The 23,087-nt window shown below is 51.3% G+C and overlaps 1 protein-coding gene across 2 annotated transcripts in view; it reads right to left on the reverse strand.

Annotated features, from left to right (window-relative positions):
• The window catches only part of ppp1r16a (protein phosphatase 1, regulatory subunit 16A), a 112,248-nt gene that overhangs the window by 11,013 nt on the left and 78,148 nt on the right, over window positions 1–23,087 (reverse strand). The window contains exons 3-6 of one of the 2 annotated variants that reach the window (XM_078230307.1): window positions 13,494–13,564; window positions 10,627–10,772; window positions 5,572–5,675; window positions 2,703–2,827 (exon numbers count right to left, since the gene is read on the reverse strand). In XM_078230307.1, the coding sequence (XP_078086433.1) occupies window positions 2,703–2,827; window positions 5,572–5,675; window positions 10,627–10,772; window positions 13,494–13,564 (446 nt within the window). The remainder of the gene's footprint in view (window positions 1–2,702; window positions 2,828–5,571; window positions 5,676–10,626; window positions 10,773–13,493; window positions 13,565–23,087) is intronic. The other variant, XM_078230317.1, reaches the window with a different exon arrangement.

Below are 23,087 nucleotides of genomic sequence, written 5' to 3' on the forward strand. Positions count from 1 at the left end.
AAGTTATAAAAGGCCACAGATCAGTCCAAGTCTTGTGTTGGTTGGTTAAAGGAACCATGGTGCACGAAAGCTGTGCGGGACCTAGTCGAGAAGAAAAGGAAAGCGTACAAAAGGTTCAGAGAGCTTGGCGAAGATAGGGATCTAGATGAGTATACGGCTTGTAGGAAGGGACTAAAGAAGGAAATTAGGAGAGCCAGAAGGGGAAACGGGAAGGCCTTGGCAGGTAGGATTAAGGAAAACCCTAAGGCGTTCTCTAAATATGTGAAGAGTAAAAGGATGAGACGTGAAGGAATAGGGCCGATAAAAGGTGAAGGCGGGAAAGTCTGTACGGAACCAGTAGAAATGGCAGAGGTGCTCAAAGAGTATTTTGCTTCGGTTTTCACAGAGGAGAAGGACCTGGGTGGATGTACTGCGGGCGTGCGGTGGACTGAAAGGACTGAGTATGTGGACTTTAACAAAGAGGTTGTGCTGGAATCTTTGAATGGCATCAAGATAGATAAGTCGCCGGGTCCGGATGGGATGTACCCCAGGTTACTGTGGGAGGCGAGGGAAGAGATTGCAGAGCCTCTGGCAATGATCTTTGCGTCGTCGATGGAGACGGGAGAGGTGCCGGAGGATTGTGGATGTGGTTCCTATTTTCAAGAAGGGGAATAGGGACAACCCAGATAATTACCGACCGGTGAGTCTAACCTCAGTGGTTGGTAAACTGATGGAGAAGATACTAAGGGACAGGATATATGAGCATTTAGAGAGGTTTAGTATGCTCAAGAATACTCAGCATGGCTTTGTGCCTTACGAGCCTGGTGGAGTTCTTCAAAAATGTGACTAAACACATTGACGAAGGGAAGGCGGAAGATGTGGTTTATATGGATTTTAGCAAGGCATTCGATAAGGTCCCCCATGCAAGGCTTCTGGAAAAAGTGAGAGGGCATGGGATCCAAGGTGCTGCGGCCCGGTGGATCCAGAACTGGCTTGCCCAAAGGAGGCAGAGAGTGGGTATAGATGGGCCTTTTTCTAATTGGAGGTCGGTCACCAGTGGTGTGCCCCAGGGATCTGTTCTGGGACCCTTGCTGTTTGTCATTTTCATAAATGATCTGGATGAGGAAGCGGAGGGATGGGTTGGTAAGTTTGCCGACGACACGAAGGTTGGTGGGGTTGTGGATAGTCTGGAGGGATGTCAGAAGTTACAGAGGGACATAGATAGGATGCAAGACTGGGCGGACAAGTGGCAGATGGACTTCAACCCAGATAAATGCGTTGTGGTCCATTTTGGTAGGTCAAATGGGATGAAGGAGTACAATATAAAGGGAAAGACTCTTAGTACTGTAGAGGATCAGAAGGACCTTGGGGTCCGGGTCCATAGGACTCTAAAATCGGGAGGAGGAGGTGGTTAAGAAGGCGTATGGTGTGCTGGCCTTTATCAATCGAGGGATTGAGTTTAGGAGTCCGGGGATAATGATGCAGCTATATAAGACCCTCGTCAGACCCCACTTGGAGTACTGTGCTCAGTTCTGGTCGCCTCATTACAGGAAGGATGTGGAAAAGATTGAAAGGGTGCTGCGGAGATTTACAAGGATGTTGCCTGGATTGAGTGGCATGCCTTATGAGGATAGGCTGAGGGAGCTCGGTCTTTTCTCCTTGGAGAGACGAAGGATGAGAGGAGACCTAATAGAGGTGTATAAGATGTTGAGAGGCATAGATCGGGTGGACTCTCAGAGGCTTTTTCCCAGGGTGGAAATGTCTGCTACGAGAGGACACAGGTTTAGGGTGCTGGGGGGTAGGTACAGGGGAAATGTTAGGGGGAAGTTTTTCACAGAGGGTGGTGGGCGAGTGGAATCGGCTGCCATCAGTGGTGGTGGAGGCGAACTCAATAGGGTCTTTTAAGAGACTCCTGGATGAGTACATGGAGCGTAATAGGATGGAGGGTTATAGGTAGGCCTAGAAGATAGGGATGTGTTCGGCACAACTTGTGGGCCGAAGGGCCTGTTTGTGCTGTAGTTTTTCCATGTTTCTAAGTCGGGCAGTAGCAGTTGATGGTTTCAGAGGTGCAGTACAGGCAGGGTGAAGCAGAGTGTCCAGATGGAAAAGCTGAGATTAAGTTGTTGGAACTGTTTCTCTTACTGTGAGTTAACAATGGCAGATCTACCCCAGCCAGTCCGAGCTGTGACGGCTCAGCAGACATGTGTCCTTTGTGGTGAAGAAAAAGCCTAAGGAATTTGAGTGGTTTGTGCTGTCAGAGGACCCCATGCACCCCAGACATTCTCTCTTCCACCTTCTTCCATCAGGAAAAAGATACAGATCATGTACCAACCGACTCAAGAACAGCTTCTTCCCTGCTGCCATCAGACTTTTAAATGAATGTACTTCATATTAAGCTGATCTTTCTCTACACCCTCGCTATGACTGTAACACTACATTCTGCACTCTCTCCTTTCCTTCTCTATGAACGGTATGCTTGGTCTAGTGTGCAAGAAACAATAATTTTCACTGTGTGTTAATACATGTGACAATAATAAATCAAATCAATCGCTCAGCATCTAACCTATCAAACTCCCTAAGAACTTTGTGCATTTAAATTAGATTGTCTCTCATTCTTTTAAGCTTCAGGGAATGCAGGCACGGTTTACTCAGTGCCCCTCACCCCCGGAGGGGGGAGGAATATACACATTTCACAGGGACAGTAGAGATAAACAGAGTCATACCAGACAGGTGCCCACATCATTCTGATTATTCAGCGTGGTGCCAGTCTCCAGCATCTGCCTGATGTCTTCAATCATCCAGTGCTCTGTGGCCATCCGCGCTTCATCAATTTTTTCCTGAGTGATATCTGACCGGAATCAAAATACTCAGTCACTTTACAAAATGGTGAGGTTTCCCCTGAGAAATCCCCGGGACTGGGCAGTGCGGAGTTACCCCCGGGACTGGGCAGTGCGGAGTTACCCCCGGGACTGGGCAGTGCGGAGTTACCCCCGGGACTGGGCAGCGCGGAGTTACCCCCTGGGACTGGGCAGCGCGGAGTTACCCCCCGGGACTGGGCTGTGCGGAGTTACCCCCGGGACTGGGCAGTGCGGAGTTACCCCCGGGACTGGGCAGTGCGGAGTTACCCCCGGGACTGGGCAGTGCGGAGTTACCCCCGGGACTGGGCAGTGTGGAGGTTCCCCCGGGACTGGGCAGTGCGGAGTTACCCCCGGGACTGGGCAGTGTGGAGGTTCCCCCGGGACTGGGCAGCGCGGAGGTACCCCTGGGACTGGGCAGCGCGGAGTTACCCCCGGGACTGGGCAGTGCAGAGTTACCCCCGGGACTGGGCAGTGCGGAGTTACCCCCGGGACTGGGCAGTGTGGAGGTTCCCCCGGGACTGGGCAGTGCGGAGTTACCCCCGGGACTGGGCAGCGCGGAGGTACCCCCGGGACTGGGCAGCGCGGAGGTACCCCCGGGACTGGGCAGTGTGGAGGTACCCCCGGGACTGGGCAGTGCGGAGTTACCCCCGGGACTGGGCTGTGCGGAGGTACCCCCGGGACTGGGCTGTGCGGAGGTACCCCCGGGACTGGGCAGTGTGGAGTTACCCCTGGGACTGGGCAGTGCGGAGTTACCCCTGGGACTGGGCAGCGCGGAGTTACCCCCGGGACTGGGCAGTGTGGAGGTTCCCCCGGGACTGGGCAGTGTGGAGGTTCCCCCGGGACTGGGCAGTGCGGAGTTACCCCCGGGACTGGGCAGTGTGGAGTTACCCCCCGGGACTGGGCAGTGCGGAGTTACCCCCAGGGACTGGGCAGCGCGGAGTTACCCCAGGGACTGGGCAGCGCGGAGTTACCCCCGGGACTGGGCAGCGCGGAGTTACCCCCAGGGACTGGGCAGCGCGGAGTTACCCCCAGGGACTGGGCAGCGCGGAGTTACCCCCAGGGACTGGGCAGTGCGGAGTTACCCCCGGGATTGGGCAGTGCAGAGTTACCCCCGGGACTGGGCAGCGCGGAGGTTCACCTGGGACTGGGCAGTGCAGAGTTACCCCCGGGACTGGGCAGTGCGGAGTTACCCCTGGGACTGGGCTGTGCGGAGTTACCCCTGGGACTGGGCAGTGCAGAGTTACCCCCGGGACTGGGCAGCGCGGAGTTACCCCCGGGATTGGGCAGTGCGGAGTTACCCCCGGGACTGGGCAGTGCAGAGTTACCCCCGGGACTGGGCAGTGCAGAGTTACCCCCGGGACTGGGCAGTGCGGAGTTACCCCCGGGACTGGGCTGTGCGGAGGTACCCCCGGGACTGGGCAGTGCGGAGTTACCCCTGGGACTGGGCAGTGCGGAGGTACCCCCGGGACTGGGCAGTGCGGAGTTACCCCCGGGACTGGGCAGTGCGGAGTTACCCCTGGGACTGGGCAGTGCAGAGTTACCCCCGGGACTGGGCAGTGCAGAGTTACCCCCGGGACTGGGCAGTGCAGAGTTACCCCCGGGACTGGGCAGTGCGGAGTTACCCCTGGGACTGGGCAGTGCAGAGTTACCCCTGGGACTGGGCAGTGCAGAGTTACCCCCGGGACTGGGCAGTGCGGAGTTACCCCCGGGACTGGGCAGTGCGGAGGTACCCCTGGGACTGGGCAGTGCGAGTTACCCCCGGGACTGGGCAGCGCGGAGTTACCCCCGGGACTGGGCAGTGCGGAGTTACCCCCGGGACTGGGCAGTGCGGAGTTACCCCCGGGACTGGGCAGCGCGGAGTTACCCCCGGGACTGGGCAGTGCGGAGTTACCCCCGGGACTGGGCAGTGCGGAGTTACCCCCGGGACTGGGCAGTGCGGAGGTACCCCTGGGATTGGGCAGCGCGGAGGTACCCCTGGGACTGGGCAGCGCTGAGTTACCCCTGGGACTGGGTAGCGCGGAGTTAATTAAAGTGAAATTGCTGGCCTGTGCAGAGATATTGTGCTCGAGCAGTGCTGTGAGGCTTAACTCACCGAGTGTGAGAGACAGAAATATTACCACGGAGCCACGCTTGGTGATTATTTTCACATACAGGGGTCATTCTGTATACCTGGGGCACTGTGTACACCCCTGGTCTCCTTAAGGAGCGATATGCTCACACTGGAAGCAGTTCAGGGAAGGTTCACTCGGCTGATTGCTGGGATGAAGGGGTTATGTAATGGGGAAAGGTTGAGCAGGTTGGGTTTATACCCACTGGATGTTGAGAAGAATGAGAGGTGGTCTTATTGAAATACGAAGGACCCCGAGGGGACTGGGCAGGGTGCAAGGGACAAGATGCTTCCTCTTGTTGGGGAGTTTTGAACTCGGGGTAGAGTTTAAGAATCCCTTTTAAGACAGGGGTGAGAAGATTTTTTTCCCTGAGGGTGATTAGTGTGTGGAGTTCTTTTCCCCAGACAGCAGTGGAGGCTGGGTCACGGAGTATTTTTAAGGCAGGGTTAAACGAGAGTCAAAGGTTATGGGGGATGGATAGGAAAGTAGAGTTAAGGTGCTGACCAGGGCAATCCTGCTCTTCCTGAGGGGCTGGGTGGCCTACTCCTATTTTATTTTCATGGTCTTATGACTCGCGTGTGATCATACCATCGCAGCTTTAGCCACCCCAAAGCAAACATACACACCTTGTTGGGCCATTGCGCTCTCGATGTAGTCCAAGGTGACATCGTCCTCACACAAGTCGTAAGGCATATTCCCGTCGGCATTGACAGCCATGAGATTAGCACCGCTGTAAAGAGAGGCGATCACTGTTACACCTTGACCAGTGTCACACAGGTCATTTCACCCACTAACCACCCAAATCCATACACAATACACTCGCAATCGGAAACCACACTGGGGGGTTTACACATGACCTCAAGTCATCCTGGGCTGGGGAAACAGGGAGGAGATTCAGAACTACTTTGCCTATCAAGTACCAATCACTGCAACACTGGCGGAGATGGTGGCTGAGTGATAATGTCACTGACCAATAATCGAGAGGCTCAGGCTAATGCTCTGGGGACATTTATTCAATAAACGGCATGTCACTAGAAGTTCTGTGGGACAAAGGGATCTTGGTGTGTTTATCCACAGATCTCTGAAAGCGGAAGGGCATGGTTAGTAGGGTGGTGAAAGAGGCATATGGGACACTTGCCTTTATCAATCGGGGAATAGATTACAAAAGCAGGGAAGTCATGATGGAGTTGTATAGAACTTTGGTGAGGCCACAGCTGGAGCACTGTGTGCAGCTCTGGTCACCACATTATAGGAAGGATGTGATTGCACTGGAGGGAGTGCAGAGGAGATTCACCAGGATGCTGCCTGGGATGGAACATTTAAATTATAAAGAGAGGTTGGATAGGTTTGAATTGTTTTCTCTGGAGCAGAGAAGACTGAGGGGCGACCTGATCGAGGTGTTCAAGATTATGAGGGGCATGGACAGGATGGCTAGGGAGCAGCTGTTCCCCTTAGTTGAAGGGTAAGTCACGAGGGGGTCATAGGTTCAAGGTGAGGGGCAGGAGGCTTAGGGGGGATGTGAGGAAAAACCTTTTACCCAGAGGGTGGTGACAGTCTGGAATGCGCTGCCTGGGAGGGTGGTAGAGACGGGATGCCTCACATCCTTTAAAAAGTATCTGGATGAGCACTTGGCACACCATAACATTCAGGACTATGGGCCAAGTGCTGGCAGATGGGATTAGGTGGGAGGTCAGGTTTCTCACGTGTTGGTGCAGAGTTAATGGGCCAAAGGGCCTCTTCTGCACTGTATGATTCTATGACACGGGTTCAAATCCCACCTCGGCAGCTGGTGAAATTTAAGTTCAATGAATAAATCTGAAATATAAAAACTAGTCTCAGTAATGGGGATAGAGTCATAGAGGTTTACAGCATGGAAACAGGCCCTTCGGCCCAACTTGTTCATGCCGCCCTTTTTTTTAAACCCCTAAGCTAATCCCAATTGCCCGCATTTGGCCCATATCCCTCTATACCCATCGTACCCCTGTAACTGTCTAAATGCTTTTTAAAAGAGAAAACTGTACCCGCCTCTACTACTACCTCCGACAGCTCGTTCCAGACACTCACCACCCTCTGTGTGAAAAAATTTCAGGAAACTATCATCAGTTTTTGTAAAAACCCATCTGGTTCACTGATGTCCTTTAGGGAAGGAAATCTGCTGTCCTTACCTGGTCTGGCCTACATGTGACTCCAGAGCCACAGCAATGTGGGAGACTCTCAACTGCTCTCTGAAGTGGCCGAGTGAGACACCAGTTCAAAGGTAATTCAAGGGCAACAAAGCTGGCCCAGCCAGCGGTGCCCACATCCCATGAAAGAATAAAAATCAATGTTGAGATGCCAGGTTAAGGAGAGGACTGGGCTCAGCTGTGGTGGTGAAATGGCTCCTCGTTCACTTGCGGGCTCTGGCCCCACACAAGGAGGATGGCCACTTGCTGAGGTACTGGGACAACAGGCAAGGCAAGGCCCACGGCCCACTGCAGCGAACAGAATCAAGGTACTGGGGAAGGTATCAGGGTCAAGGGTGGGTACCGGTAGACAGGAAGGTGGGTTGAAGTGTGTCTACTTCAATGCAAGGAGCATCCGGAACAAGGTAGATGAACTTGGGGCGTGGATTGGTACTTGGGACTACGATTTTGTGGCCATTACGGAGACGTGGCTAGAACAAGGACAGGAATGGTTGTTGGACGTTCCGGGGTATAGATGTTTCAGTAAGTGTAGGGAAGCTGGTAAAAGAGGTGGAGGAATAGCATTGTTAATCAAGGATAGTTTAACGGCTGCAGAAAGGCACTTCGAGGGGGATCTGCACACTGAGGTAATATGGGCTGAGGTTAGAAATAGGAAAGGAGCGGTCACGTTGTTAGGAGTTTACTATAGGCCCCCAAATAGTAATAGAGATGTGGAGGAAGAAATTGCTAAGCAGATTATGGATATGTGTGGGGGTCACAGGGTAGGTTCATTTCCCAGTACCAAATCCAATGTGGCCTCACCTCTTGTCGGCCTATCCACATATTGTGTCAGGAAACCCTCCTGTACACACTGCACAAAAACTGCCCCATCCGAACTATTTGACCTACAAAGGTTCCAATCAATATTTGGAAAGTTAAAGTCCCCCTGTCATGGGGGACTTTAACTTTCCAAATATTGATTGGAACCTTTGTAGGTCAAATAGTTCGGATGCGGCAGTTTTTGTGCAGTGTGTACAGGAGGGTTTCCTGACACAATATGTGGATAGGCCGACAAGAGGTGAGGCCACATTGGATTTGGTACTGGGAAATGAACCGGGCCAAGTGTTAGATTTGGTTGTGGGAGAGCACTTTGGAGATAGTGACCACAATTCGGTGTCTTTTGTTATTGCAATGGAGAGGGATAGGGCCGTACGGCAGGGCAAGGTTTACAATTGGGGGAGAGGTAATTATGATGCGATTAGGCAAGAATTAGGGGGCATAAGTTGGGAACAGAAACTGTCAGGGAAAGGCACTAATGAAAAGTGGAACTTTTTCAAGGAACAAATACTGGATGTCCTTGATAGGTATGTCCCTGTCAGGCAGGGAGGAAATGGCCGAGTGAGGGAACCATGGTTCACGAAAGAGGTGGAATGTCTTGTGAAAAGGAAGAGGGAAGCTTATGTCGGGATGAGGAAACAAGGTTCAGATGGCTCGATTGAGGGTTACAAGTTAGCAAGGAACGAGCTGAAAAAGGGGCTTAGGAGAGCTAGGAGGGGACATGAGAAGTCCTTGGCGGGTCGGATCAAGGAAAACCCCAAGGCTTTTTACTCTTATGTGAGGAATGAAAGAATGACCAGGGTGAGGTTAGGGCCAGTCAAGGACTGTAGTGGGAACTTGTGTATGGAGTCAGTAGAGATAGGCGAGGTGATGAATGAATACTTTTCTTCAGTGTTCACCAAGGAGAGGGGCCATGTTTTTGAGGAAGAGAAGGTGTTACAGGCTAATAGGCTGGAGGAAATAGATGTTCAGAGGGAGGATGTTCTGGCAGTTTTGAATAAACTGAAGGTCGATAAGTCCCCTGGGCCTGATGAAATATATCCTAGGATTCTTTGGGAGGCAAGGGATGAGATTGCAGAGCCTTTGGCTTTGATCTTTGGGTCCTCGCCGTCCACGGGGATGGTGCCAGAGGACTGGAGAATGGCGAATGTTGTTCCTCTGTTCAAGAAAGGGAATAGAAATGACCCTAGTAATTATAGACCGGTTAGTCTTACTTCGGTGGTTGGTAAATTGATGGAAAAGGTCCTTAGGGATGGGATTTACGACCATTTAGAAAGATGCGGATTAATCCGGGATAGTCAGCACGGATTCGTGAAGGGAAAGTCGTGCCTCACAAATTTGATAGAATTTTTTGAGGAGGTAACTAAGTGTGTTGATGAAGGTAGGGCAGTTGATGTCATATACATGGATTTTAGTAAGGCGTTTGATAAGGTCCCCCATGGTCGGCTTATGACAAAGTGATGAGGTGTGGGATAGAGGGAAAGTTGGCCGATTGGATAGGTAACTGGCTGTCTGATCGAAGACAGAGGGTGGTGGTGGATGGAAAATTTTCGGATTGGAGGCAGGTTGCTAGCGGAGTGCCACAGGGATCAGTGCTTGGTCCTCTGCTCTTTGTGATTTTTATTAATGACTTAGAGGAGGGGGCTGAAGGGTGGATCAGTAAATTTGCTGATGACACCAAGATTGGTGGAGTAGTGGATGAGGTGGAGTGCTGTTGTAGGCTGCAAAGAGACATAGATAGGATGCAAAGCTGGGCTGAAAAATGGCAAATGGAGTTTAACCCTGATAAATGTGAGGTGATTCATTTTGGTAGGACTAATTTAAATGTGGATTACAGGGTCAAAGGTAGGGTTCTGAAGACTGTGGAGGAACAGAGAGATCTTGGGGTCCATATCCACAGATCTCTAAAGGTTGCCACTCAAGTGGATAGAGCTGTGAAGAAGGCCTATAGTGTGTTAGCTTTTATTAGCAGGGGGTTGGAGTTTAAGAGCCGTGGGGTTATGCTGCAACTGTACAAGACCTTGGTGAGACCACATTTGGAATATTGTGTGCAGTTCTGGTCACCTCACTAAAGAAGGATGTGGAAGCGCTGGAAAGAGTGCAGAGGAGATTTACCAGGATGCTGCCTGGTTTGGAGGGTAGGTCTTATGAGGAAAGGTTGAGGGAGCTAGGGCTGTTCTCTCTGGAGCAGAGGAGGCTGAGGGGAGACTTAATAGAGGTTTATAAAACGATGAAGGGGATAGATAGAGTGAACGTTCAAAGACTATTTCCTCGGGTGGATGGAGCTATTACAAGGGGGCATAACTATAGGGTTCGTGGTGGGAGATACAGGAAGGATATCAGAGGTAGGTTCTTTACGCAGAGTGGTTGGGGTGTGGAATGGACTGCCTGCAGTGATAGTGGAGTCAGACACTTTAGGAACATTAAAGCGGTTATTGGATAGGCACATGGAACACACCAGGATGATAGGGAGTGGGATAGCTTGATCTTGGTTTCAGATAAAGCTCGGCACAACATCGTGGGCCGAAGGGCCTGTTCTGTGCTGTACTGTTCTATGTTCTCTATGTTCACAACACAGGGCGAGGTACTGAGTTACACCGCCCCTCTCTCTCTCCCCCCTGCCGAACCCGTTCATTCCCTGGCTGTGATTCGAAAGTGGAGCGGGGAGATTCGGTACGTAACTGTTGAATCAGTTGTTGCACGAGGTGCAAGTGTCCACAGGTAGCAGCTGCATGCAATGGAGTCCACAGCTCACTGTCACACGCATTCACATTGGCTTTAGCTTCCAGCAGCAACTTGACAATTTCCTCATAGTCGTCGATACAGCACTGGAAAACAAGGCAGGATGTTCAGCCCGAGTACACTTTCTTCACCGTTACAAAGACTTCACTTTCAGATGTTTTTTTAGAACATTACAGCGCAGTACAGGCCCTTCGGCCCTCAACGTTGCGCCGACCAGTGAAACCAATCTAAAGCCCATCTAACCTACACTATTCCAATATCATCCATATGTTTATCCAATAACCATTTAAATGCCCTTAATGTTGGTGAGTCCACTACTTGCCAACATTACAATGTTTCTGTAATTACATGTAAATGCTAAGCTTCAAAAATTAACTAACTCAGCTTTAACCTGGCTACATTTTAAAACTCAGAAGGCATGCTAGGTTAGCTAGAAATTGACTGCATTTTTGAACATAAGAACATAAGAACTAGGAGCAGGAGCAGGAGTAGACCATCTGGCCCCTTGAGCCTGCTCCGCCATTCAATAAGATCATTGCTGATCTTTTCGTGGACTCAGCTCCACTTACCCGCCCGCTCACCATAACCCTTAATTCCTTTACTGTTCAAAAATGTATGAATCTTTGCCTTAGAAACATTCAATGAGGTAGCCTCAATTGCTTCACTGGGCAGGGAATTCCACAGATTCACAACCCTTTGTGTGAAGAAGTTCCTCCTCAACTCAGTCCTAAATCTGCTTCCCCTTATTTTGAGGCTATGCCCCTAGTTCTAGTTTCACCCGCCAGTGGAAACAACTTCTCTGCTTCTATCTTATCTATTCCCTTCATAACCTTATATGTTTCTATAAGATCTCCCCATATTCTTCTGAATTCCAATGAGTATAGCCCCAGTCTACTCAGTCTCTCCTCATAAGCCAACCCTCTCAACTCCGGAATCAATCTAGTGAATCTCCTCTGCACCCCCTCCAGTGCCAGTACATCCTTTCTCAAGTAAGGAGACCAAAACTGTACACAGTACTCCAGGTGTGGCCTCACCAGCACCTTATACAGCTGCAACATAACCTCGCTGTTTTCAAACACCATCCCTCTAGCAATGAAGGACAAAATTCCATTTGTCTTCTTAATTACCTGCTGCACAATCGAAGCGTACAATGCCAGCAAAGCGGGCTTTTCATAAACAACAACTGCGAGGCCGGTTTCTCCAAGTTAGAGACAGCATGTGCCAAACAATTCCAATAATGAGATTAGGATTGATATATTGTGGAACAGCGTGTTCAGCTGCCTGTCTGTTTTTGAGTTTGGTTTTGATCAGTACGGGACTGGAAGAAGAAGCCAGGCTCTCTCTCTCTCTCTTTAGCTTTTCTCTTTAGCTTTTCTCTTTTGCAATGATTTAAAGTTCTGCTCAATAAAAGAAATTCATTTAAACTCTGAACCAGTGCCGTCTTCGTCTATTCAAAGGAATGAATGGAGCCTCCACAGGAGATAGTGAGGGCTGAGCAAGAGTTAATTAATGGCAAAAACCGGAGTGCAGCATCTAAAACCCCCCTCCTGGCAGCGGCTCTCAACACTCCTAACTCTGCCTTCTACACTGGGGAGGGAAAACTCCTCCCACTGGGTCCTGTTTTCACAACTCTCCAATGACCAACATGCCAGGGAGGGGTAAAGGAAACACTTCAGAGACATTCTGAAGCTCTGCCATTATGACTGGGCGGAGCTCGTCAACAATTGGTCAAATTGGAGGCAATCCAGCTGCGTCACGCTTTGAGGCTGAACCATGAAGCAGGACAGCAGCAGGAAAGCGATTAAATTCCGTATCCCAAATCACACTACCCAAAGATTCACAGGCTGAGAAAGGTCTCTCCAGCCAGCCGAATACCCAGGGCAGAAACTCATATCTCAGAGTAGCTGTCATCCTCGAATCGAGGGGCAGTGGACAACACTTCAAAAGGAATTGTTTGCAGAGTGGGAGAGATGTTACTCCAATTGCTCTTTATAAAGAGCTGACACAGGCACAACAGCCAGGATTTTACTGCTCTGCAAACCACGGGAATTGGAGCGGGCGAGGGACGGACTATGGAAAAGTCCTTTGACCTCGGGTGGGATTTTACAGTTTCGGGACAGGCAAGACCGCAAAATGGACGGCACAGTGGTTAGCACTGCTGCCTCTCAGCTCTAGAGACCTGGGTTCGATTCCCAACTTGGGTCACTGTCTGTGTGGAGTTCGCACGTTCCCCGTGTCTGCGTGGGTTCCCTCCGGGTGCTCCAGTTTCCTCCCACAGGTAGGGTTGGGGATTGTGGTCAGTGCAGACTTGATAGGCCAAATGGCCTCCTTCAGCACTATAGGGTTTCTATGATTCTATGAAAATCCCACCCAATGGACTGAATGGCCTCTTTCTGGGCTGTAAGAGTCAGGCCAGACACTGGGGTTAGAATCATTAGGCCCACCAAGTCTGCACCAACTCTCCGAGAGTGTCTTAGCCAGGGACATCTTTGGAGTGTGGGAGGAAACCCACGCAGACACTGGGAGAATGTGCAAACTCCACACAGAGAGTGACCTGGGTACCTGGCACTGTGAGGCAGCAGTGCTAACCACTGTGCCACTGTTGTTTGCTGGTTTTGATGCTGTGTAGATTACTGAATTGAGAATGAAATTCTCATCGGAGTAAGAATTGTTGCAATGTCACAGGATGGAGGGCTCTGTGATGCTGTGCCACTAGCAGCAGCAGACGGATCAGAGTAACATCTCACTCTGGCAGTCACCGCTGCAGTCACATCCTGGCCACTCACACTGTCAAAACTCTCCCTTACCTGATGCAGTGCTGTCAAACCATCCTCATTGTACAGGTCTGGGACCACACCACTCTGCAATAACTGCCGCACTGCGAGGAGAGAATTAAATCGTCACTAACTCAGCCGGACATACACGTGACTGAACGGCGCAACAACAGAGCAGAACAACGGTCAGATGGGCAGAACAGTGACAACAAATGGGATCAAAATGGGGAAAAAATAGTAACAAGGCAAAATTAATGGATCTTTACTTAAATGTAGAACATAGAACATAGAAAGCCACAGCACAAACAGGCCCTTCGGCCCACAAGTTGTGCTGATCATATCCCTACCTCTAGGCCTATCTATAGCCCTCAATCCCATTAAATCCCATGTACTCATCCAGAAGTCTCTTAAAAGACCCCAACGAGTTTGCCTCCACCACCACCGACGTCAGCCGATTCCACTCACCCACCACCCTCTGAGTGAAAAACTTACCCCTGACATCTCCTCTGTACCTACCCCCCAGCACCTTAAACCTGTGTCCTCTCGTAGCAACCATTTCAGCCCTTGGAAATAGCCTCTGAGAGTCTACCCTATCCAGACCTCTCAACATCTTGTAAACCTCTATCAGGTCACCTCTCATCCTTCGTCTCTCCAGGGAGAAGAGACCAAGCTCCCTCAACCTATCCTCATAAGGCATGCCCCCCAATCCAGGCAACATCCTTGTAAATCTCCTCTGCGCCCTTTCAATGGCTTCAACATCTTTCCTGTAATGAGGTGACCAGAACTGCGCGCAGTACTCCAAGTGGGGTCTAACCAGGGTCCTATAAAGCTGCAGCATTATCTCCCGACTCCTAAACTCAATCCCTCGATTAATGAAGGCTAGTACGCCGTACGCCTTCTTGACCGCATCCTCCACCTGCGAGGCCGATTTAAGAGTCCTATGGACCCGGACCCCAAGGTCCTTCTGATCCTCTACACTGCTAAGAATGGTACCCTTCATATTATACTGCTGCTTCATCCCATTGGATCTGCCAAAATGATTGGATCTGCCAAAATGTATGTAGCCATTACAGAGATGTGGTTACAGGGAGAACAAAACTGGGGACTATTCAGGGGAATGTGATGTTCCACAGGGGAGGCAGTGGTGTAGTGGTATTGTCGCTAGGCTAGTAATCCAGAGACCCAGGGTAATTTTATTCCAAGGCATTTTATTCATACGTTAGGAACAAAAGGGTTGTTAGGGAAAAAATCGGACCTCTCAGGGACAATAGTGGGGACTTATGCTTGGAGCCCAAAGAAATAGGGGAGATCCTAAATGAATACTTTGCGTCGGTATTCACAAAGGAGAGGGATGTGTTGACTGAGAGTGTCTCGGAGGGGAGTGTTGAACCGTTGGAGAAAATCTCCATTACAAAGGAGGAAGTGTTAGGTTTGTTAGAGAATATAAAGACTGACAAATCCCCAGGGCCTGATGGAATCTATCCAAGGCTGCTCAGGGAGACGAGAGGTGAAATCGTTGGGCCTCTGACGCAAATCTTTGTCTCGTCACTGGACGCAGGTGAGGTCCCAGAGGATTGGAGGATAGCCAATGTGGTCCCGTTATTTAAGAAGGGTAGGAAGGATAACCCGGGTAATTATAGGCCGGTGAGCTTGACGTCCGTGGTGGGGAAGTTGTTGGAGAAGATTCTTAGAGATAGGATGTATGCGCATTTAGAAAGGAATAAACTCATTAACGATAGTCAGCATGGTTTTGTGAGAGGGAGGTCATGCCTCACGAACCTGGTGGTGTTTTTTGAAGAAGTGACCAAAATGGTTGACGAAGGAAGGGCCGTGGATGTTGTCTATATGGACTTTAGTAAAGCGTTTGACAAAGTCCCTCATGGTAGGCTAGTGAAAAAGGTTGGATCTCATGGGATAAAGGGGGAGGTGGCTAGATGGGTGGAGAACTGGCTTGGTCATAGAAGACAGAGGGTGGTAGTGGAAGGGTCTTTTTCCGGCTGGAGGCCTGTGACTAGTGGTGTACCGCAGGGCTCTGTATTGGGACCTCTGCTTTTTGTGATTTATATAAATGATCTGGAAGAAGGAGTAACTGGGGTGATCAGTAAGTTTGCGGATGACACAAAACTGGCAGGACTTGCAGATAGTGAGGAACATTGTCAGAGGCTACAGGAGGATATAGATAGGCTGGAAATTTGGGCAAAGAAATGGCAGATGGAGTTCAATCCTGATAAATGCGAAGTGATGCATTTTGGTGGGAATAATGTAGGGAGGAGCTACACGATAAATGGAAGAACCATAAAGGGTGTAGAGACGCAGAGGGACCTGGGTGTGCAAGTCCACAGATCTTTGAAGGTGACGTCACAGGTGGAGAAGGTGGTGAAGAAGGCATATGGCATGCTTGCCTTTATAGGACGGGGCATAGAGTATAAAAGTTGGGGTCTGATGTTACAGATGTATAGAACGTTGGTTCGGCCGCATTTGGAATACTGCGTCCAGTTCTGGTCGCCACACTACCAGAAGGACGTGGAGGCTTTGGAGAGAGTACAGAGGAGGTTTACCAGGATGTTGCCTGGTATGGAGGGGCTTGGTTATGAGGAGAGATTGGGGAAACTGGGGTTGTTCTCCTTGGAAAGACGGAGGATGAGGGGAGACTTAATAGAGGTGTATAAAATTATGAAAGGCATAGATAGGGTGAATGGTGGGAAGCTTTTCCCCGGGTCGGTGGTGACGTTCACGAGGGGTCATAGGTTCAAGGTGAAGGGGGGGAGGTTTAACACAGATATCAGAAGGACATATTTTACACAGAGGGTCGTGGGGGCCTGGAATGGGTTGCCGGGCAAGGTGGTGGAGGCGGACACACTAGGAACGTTTAAGACTTATCTAGACAGCTATATGAACGGAGTGGGAATGGAGGGATACAAAAGAGTGGTCTAGTTTGGACCAGGGAGCGGCGCGGGCTAATTGTTCTTTGTTTCTCGTTTCAAGGCTTCATTCTATGATCATCTTGCTAGTGCCAGTACAGAGCGAGACTGCGGATAGTTGGGAACCTGTCTCGGGGGCAGGGAATTCATATGGTGTTCGTGGAAGTGGAAATGAATAGGGTTGGGAAGCATTTTCCGATCAGGGCCAGTGTGATCTCCTGGACTCGTTTCGATCGCCTCAGGGGGTCGGAGAGGAATTTCCCAGATTTTTTTTTCCCCATATTGGCCCTGGGGTTTTCACTCTGGGTTTTCGCCTCTCCCTGGAGATCACATGGTCTGGAATGGGGGGGTAGGGGTGAGTTAATAGGTTGTGATGAACAAAGCATCATGGCTGTGAGGGACAGCTCGGTGGATAGGACATTGGTATGTAGATAGGCTGGAAAATTGGGCGGGGATCCTGGATTCAGGATTCAATCCTGGACCGGGGAGCGGCGCGGGCTTGGAGGGCTGAAGGGCCTGTTCCTGTGCTGTATTGTTCTTTGTTCTTTGTTTGTAATGCTCCGGGACCCAGGTTCAAATCCCACCACGGCAGATGGTGAAATTTGAATTCAATAAAAAGAAATCTGGAATTAAGAATCTACTGAAGACCAAAACCATTGTCGATTGTTCACAATGTCCTTTAGGGAAGGAAATCTGCCGTCTTTACCTGCTGCAGCCTACACACGAGTCCAGAGCCACAGCAATGCAGTTGACTCTTAACTGCCCTCTGAAATAGCCTAGCAAACCACTCAGTTCAATTAGGAAGGGGCAATAAATGCTGGCCCAGCCTGCGACACCCACATTCCATGATAGAGTGAAAGAAAACATAAGGATAGACAGGAAGGAAAGGGTGGTAGGGGGGGTACCTTTGTTAGTACGAGATGGAATGAGCATGATAGCAAGAAATGATCTTGTATCGGAATTTCAGAATCCCGATGTGCAGAGGTAAGAAACAACGAGAAGACGCTGATGGGAGTAATCCTCCGAACAGTAGCTATACAGTAGGACAGAGGATAAATCAGGAGATATTGAGGACATGTAGAAATGGCAGTATATTAATCAGGGGGGACTTTAATCTTCATGTGGATTGGGAAAATCAAACTGGCAGAGATTGCCATGAGGAAGAATTCATAGTGTATTCCAGATAGTTTCCTGGAACAATCTGTTGTGGATCCAACCAGGGATCAGGCTATTTTGGATCTGGTAATGGGGCAGGTTTAATAAACAGAGTAAAAGATCCACGAGGAAACAGTAAAAGGTAAAATCACCACAGTCACAGGTGACCATAGGCTGTTCTCCCCTTTGAGGGGGAGAGCTGACTGGAGGTGATTTAACCCGAGGGTCACCACACCTCAGGCGACGGGCAAGGGTGAGAAGGCGGGGCCTTGATGACCTCAGCTGGTACGGGAATTTAACCTGCGTTGTTGGTGTCGCTTTGCATCACTAACCGTCGTTCAGCCAACTCAGCTAAACTGACCCTCTGTCTAGGAAACAGTGATCATAACATGGTCAAATTCAGCATTCAGTTTGAGAGTGAGAAACTTGGGTCTTAGAATCCCCGCAGTGCAGGCGGAGGCCATTCGGCCCATCGAGCCTGCACCGACAACAATCCCACCCAGGCCCTATCCCCGTAATCCCATGCATTTACCCTGCTAATCCCCCTGACACTAAGGGGTAATTTAGCACGGCCAATCAATCTACACATCTTTGGAGTGTGGGAGGAAACCGGAGCACCCGGAGGAAACCCACGCAGACACGGGGAGAATGTGCAGACTCCGCACAGACTGTAACAACTGTGCTAAACTTAAATATGAGGGTAATTATTAAGGAATGAGGGCAGAGTTGGCTGGAGTGGACTGGGAAAGGAGTTTAGCAGAACATATGTTCAATCAGCAATGGCAGACATTTATGAAAATAGACCACAAGATATAGGAGCAGAATTAGGCCACTCGGCCCATCGAGTCTGCTCCGCCATTCAATCATGGCTGATAAGTTTCTCAACCCCATTCTCCCACCTTTCCCCCCCCTAACCTTTGATCCATTTACCAATCAAGAACCTATCTATCTCTGTCCTAAAGACACTCAATGACCCGGCCTCCACAGCCTTCTGTGGCAAAGAGTTCCACAGATTCACCACTCTCTGGCTGAAGAAATTCCTCCTCATCTCGGTTCTAAAGGGTTGTCCCTTTAGCCTGAGACTGAGCCCTTGGATCCCAGTCTCTCCCACTAATGGAAACACCCTCTCCACGTCCACTCTATCCAGGCCTTTCAGTATTCTCTAAGTTTCAATGAGATCCCCCCCTCATCCTTCTAAACTTCATCAAGTACAGACGCAGAGTCCTCAACTGTTCCTCATACGACGAGCTCTTCATTCCTGGGATCATTCTTGTGAACCTCCTCTGGACCCTTTCCAAGGCCAGCACATCCTTCCTTAGATACAGGGCCCAAAATTGCTCACAATACTCCAAATGGGGTCTGACCAGAGCCTTATACAGCCTCAGATGTACATCCCTGCTCTTGTATTCTAGCCCTCTTGACATGAATGCTAACATAGCATTTGCCTTCCTAACTGCCGACTGAACCTGCACGTTAACCTTAAGAGAATCTTGAGCAATGACTCCCAAGTCCCTTTATGCTTCAGATTTCTGAATTCTCTCCCCATTTAGAAAATAGTTTACATCGGGCAGCACGGTGGCACAGTGGTTAGCACTGCTGCCTCACAGCTCCAGGGACCTGGGTTCGATTCCCGGCTTGGGTCACTGTCTTTGTGGAGTTTGTACATTCTCCCCATGTCTGCACGAGTTTCCTCCGGGTGCTCCGATTTCCTCCCACAGTCTAAAGATGTGCAGGTTAGGTTGATTGGCCATGCTAAATTGCCTGTTAGTGTCCTGGGATGCGTTGGCTAGAGGGATTAGTGGGGTAAATATGTGGGGTTACAGGGATAGGGCTGAGTGGGATTGTGGTTGGTGCTGACTCGATAGGCCACATGGTCTCCTTCTGCACTGTAAGGATTCTATGATTCTCTATTCTTCCTTCCAAAGTGCATAACCTCACACTTTCCCACATTGTATTCCATCTGCTACTTCTTTGCCGACTCTCCTAACCTGTCCAAGTCCTTCAGTAGCCCCCCTGCCTCCTCAATACTACCTGTCCCTCCTCCTATCTTTGTATCATCTGCAAACTTAGCCACAATGCCCTCAGCTGCTTCATTAAGGTCATAGATGTATATAGTTGTGGTCCCAACACCGACCCCTGAGGCACACCACTAGTCACCGGCTGCCATCCTGAAAAAGACCCTTTTATCTCCACTCTCTGCCTTCTGTCTGTTAGCCAATCCTCTATCCAGGATGAAATAGTTCATGACTCACAACAATGGTGTATCCCAGTGAGGAAGGAGGATTTTAGGAAGGAACCAATCAACCTTGGTTAACCAAGGAAGTTAGGATAGTATTAAACTGAAAGAAAAAGATATAATGTGGCAAAGATTAGTAGTAAGACAAGTTGAGAAAGTTTTAAAACTCAATAAAAGATGACCAAAACATAATGAAGAGGGAGAAAATAAACCATGAGAGTGAACTAGCAAGTAATATAAAACCGACAGCAAGAGCTTCTTTAAACATTGAGGAAGGAAGAGAGAGGACAAAGTGAACATAGGCCCCTTAGAGAATCATGGAACCCCTTACAGGGCAAAAGGAGGCCATTCGGCCCATCTAGTCTGCATTAACTCTCTGAAAGAGCATCCCACCCAAGCCCTCCCCTCCACCCTATCTCTATACAATAACTATCACTGGAGAAAAGGTATTAGGAAAACTAGTGGGGCCAAAGGGCGAGATGTCCCCTGGATCTGGTGGGTTGCATCCCAGGATATTAAAGGAAGCAGCTACAGAGATAGTGGATGGTAATAATCTTCCAAAAATCCTTAAATTCTAGGAAAGTCTCAGGGGATTGGAAAACTGACAAACTAACACCCTTATTCATGAGGGAGAGGAAAGACAGGGAACTATAGGCCAGTTAGCCTAACATCTGTCATTGGGACAATGTGAGAGTTAATTATAAAGGATGTAATAGCAGAGCTTTTAGAAAGACATCAAATTACCAAGCAGAGACAGCTTGGCTTCATGGAGGGGGAATCACACCTGGAAAATTCATTCAAATTCTTTGAGGTGGTAACGAGCAGGATAGATAAAGGGGAACCAGTAGATGTGATATACTTTTTGGGAATCCAAGTATTCGATAAGGAACCACACAAAAAGGCTACTTAATAAGATGAGCCCATGATATATAAAAATGGATAGAGGATTGGCTAATAGAAGAGAGTTGGATAAGAGGGGCAGTATCAGGATGGCAACCTGTAATAGCGGAGTGCCACAGGGGTAGGTGCTGGGGCCACAATTATTTGGAGGCAATTCCCCCCCTTCCCCCCCCCAAAAAAAATCAAATTGTTGTTGTTTTCCCGCCCATTGGACATCACCTGAAAATATGGAGGCAGGTTGCAAGGCTGAGGCATTAAATTAATACTTCGCACCGATCTTCACCAAGGAGAAAGATGCTACCCAGGCCATGGTGACAGAGGAGGAAACTCGGTCACTAAAAAGGTTCACAATTGTTGAGGAGGAAGTGTTGAATAGACTGTCAGTAACAAGGCATCGGGACTTGATGAGATACGTCCAAGGATATTGAAGGAAGTGAGAGTGGAAATTGCAGAGGCGTTGGCCATAATCTTCCAGTCTTCCCCAGACTCGGGGGAGGTGCCTGAGGACTGGAGAATTACAAACATTGTTCAAAAAGGTTTGTAATGATAGCCCGAGCAATTAGAGACGAGTCAGTTTAACTTCAATGGTGGGGAAGCTTCTGGAAACAATTATTCAGGATTGAATTAGCATTACATAGAAAAACATGACTGCAGGAGAGGTTTACAAGAATGGTTCCAGGGATGAGAAACTCCAGCTAAGAGGATAGATTGGAGAGGTTGGGACTGTTCTTCTTGGAGAGAAGGCGGCTAAAAGGAGATTTGATAGAGATGTTCAAAATCATGAGGGGTTTGGACAGAGTCGATCGGGAGAAACTGTTCCTGCTCGGAAAAGGATGGAGAATGAGGGGCACAGATTGAAAGTGATTTGATAAAAAACATTTTCACCCAGCGAGTGGTTGGGGTCTGGAATGCTCTGTCTGGAAGTTGCTGGAAGCAGCTTCAATCGAGGCATTCACGAGGGCACTGGATTATTATTTCAATAGAAACAATGGGCAGGGGGGCGGGGGGGGCAAGGCAGGGGGGCGGGGGGCAAGGCAGGGGGGCGGGGGGCAAGGCAGGGGGGCGGGGGGCAAGGCAGGGGGGCGGGGGGCAAGGCAGGGGGGCGGGGGGCAAGGCAGGGGGGCGGGGGGCAAGGCAGGGGGGCGGGGGGCAAGGCAGGGGGGCGGGGGGCAAGGCAGGGGGGCGGGGGGCAAGGCAGGGGGGCGGGGGGCAAGGCAGGGGGGCGGGGGGCAAGGCAGGGGGGCGGGGGGCAAGGCAGGGGGGCGGGGGGCAAGGCAGGGGGGCGGGGGGCAAGGCAGGGGGGCGGGGGGCAAGGCAGGGGGACGGGGGGCAAGGCAGGGGGACGGGGGGCAAGGCAGGGGGACGGGGGGCAAGGCAGGGGGACGGGGGGCAAGGCAGGGGGACGGGGGGCAAGGCAGGGGGACGGGGGGCAAGGCAGGGGGACGGGGGGCAAGGCAGGGGGACGGGGGGCAAGGCAGGGGGACGGGGGGCAAGGCAGGGGGACGGGGGGCAAGGCAGGGGGACGGGGGGCAAGGCAGGGGGACGGGGGGCAAGGCAGGGGGACGGGGGGCAAGGCAGGGGGACGGGGGGCAAGGCAGGGGGACGGGGGGCAAGGCAGGGGGACGGGGGGCAAGGCAGGGGGACGGGGGGAAAGGCAGGGGGACGGGGGAAAGGCAGGGGGACGGGGGGAAAGGCAGGGGGACGGGGGGAAAGGCAGGGGGACGGGGGGAAAGGCAGGGGGACGGGGGGAAAGGCAGGGGGACGGGGGGAAAGGCAGGGGGACGGGGGGAAAGGCAGGGGGACGGGGGGAAAGGCAGGGGGACGGGGGGAAAGGCAGGGGGACGGGGGGAAAGGCAGGGGGACGGGGGGAAAGGCAGGGGGACGGGGGGAAAGGCAGGGGGACGGGGGGAAAGGCAGGGGGACGGGGGGAAAGGCAGGGGGACGGGGGGAAAGGCAGGGGGACGGGGGGAAAGGCAGGGGGACGGGGGGAAAGGCAGGGGGACGGGGGGAAAGGCAGGGGGACGGGGGGAAAGGCAGGGGGACGGGGGGAAAGGCAGGGGGACGGGGGGAAAGGCAGGGGGACGGGGGGAAAGGCAGGGGGACGGGGGGAAAGGCAGGGGGACGGGGGGAAAGGCAGGGGGACGGGGGGAAAGGCAGGGGGACGGGGGGAAAGGCAGGGGGACGGGGGGAAAGGCAGGGGGACGGGGGGAAAGGCAGGGGGACGGGGGGAAAGGCAGGGGGACGGGGGGAAAGGCAGGGGGACGGGGGGAAAGGCAGGGGGACGGGGGGAAAGGCAGGGGGACGGGGGGAAAGGCAGGGGGACGGGGGGAAAGGCAGGGGGACGGGGGGAAAGGCAGGGGGACGGGGGGAAAGGCAGGGGGACGGGGGGAAAGGCAGGGGGACCGGGGGAAAGGC

The sequence above is a fragment of the Mustelus asterias genome, chromosome 2 (genome assembly GCF_964213995.1).
Source record: "Mustelus asterias chromosome 2, sMusAst1.hap1.1, whole genome shotgun sequence".
In the NCBI taxonomy this organism is placed as follows: domain Eukaryota; kingdom Metazoa; phylum Chordata; class Chondrichthyes; order Carcharhiniformes; family Triakidae; genus Mustelus; species Mustelus asterias.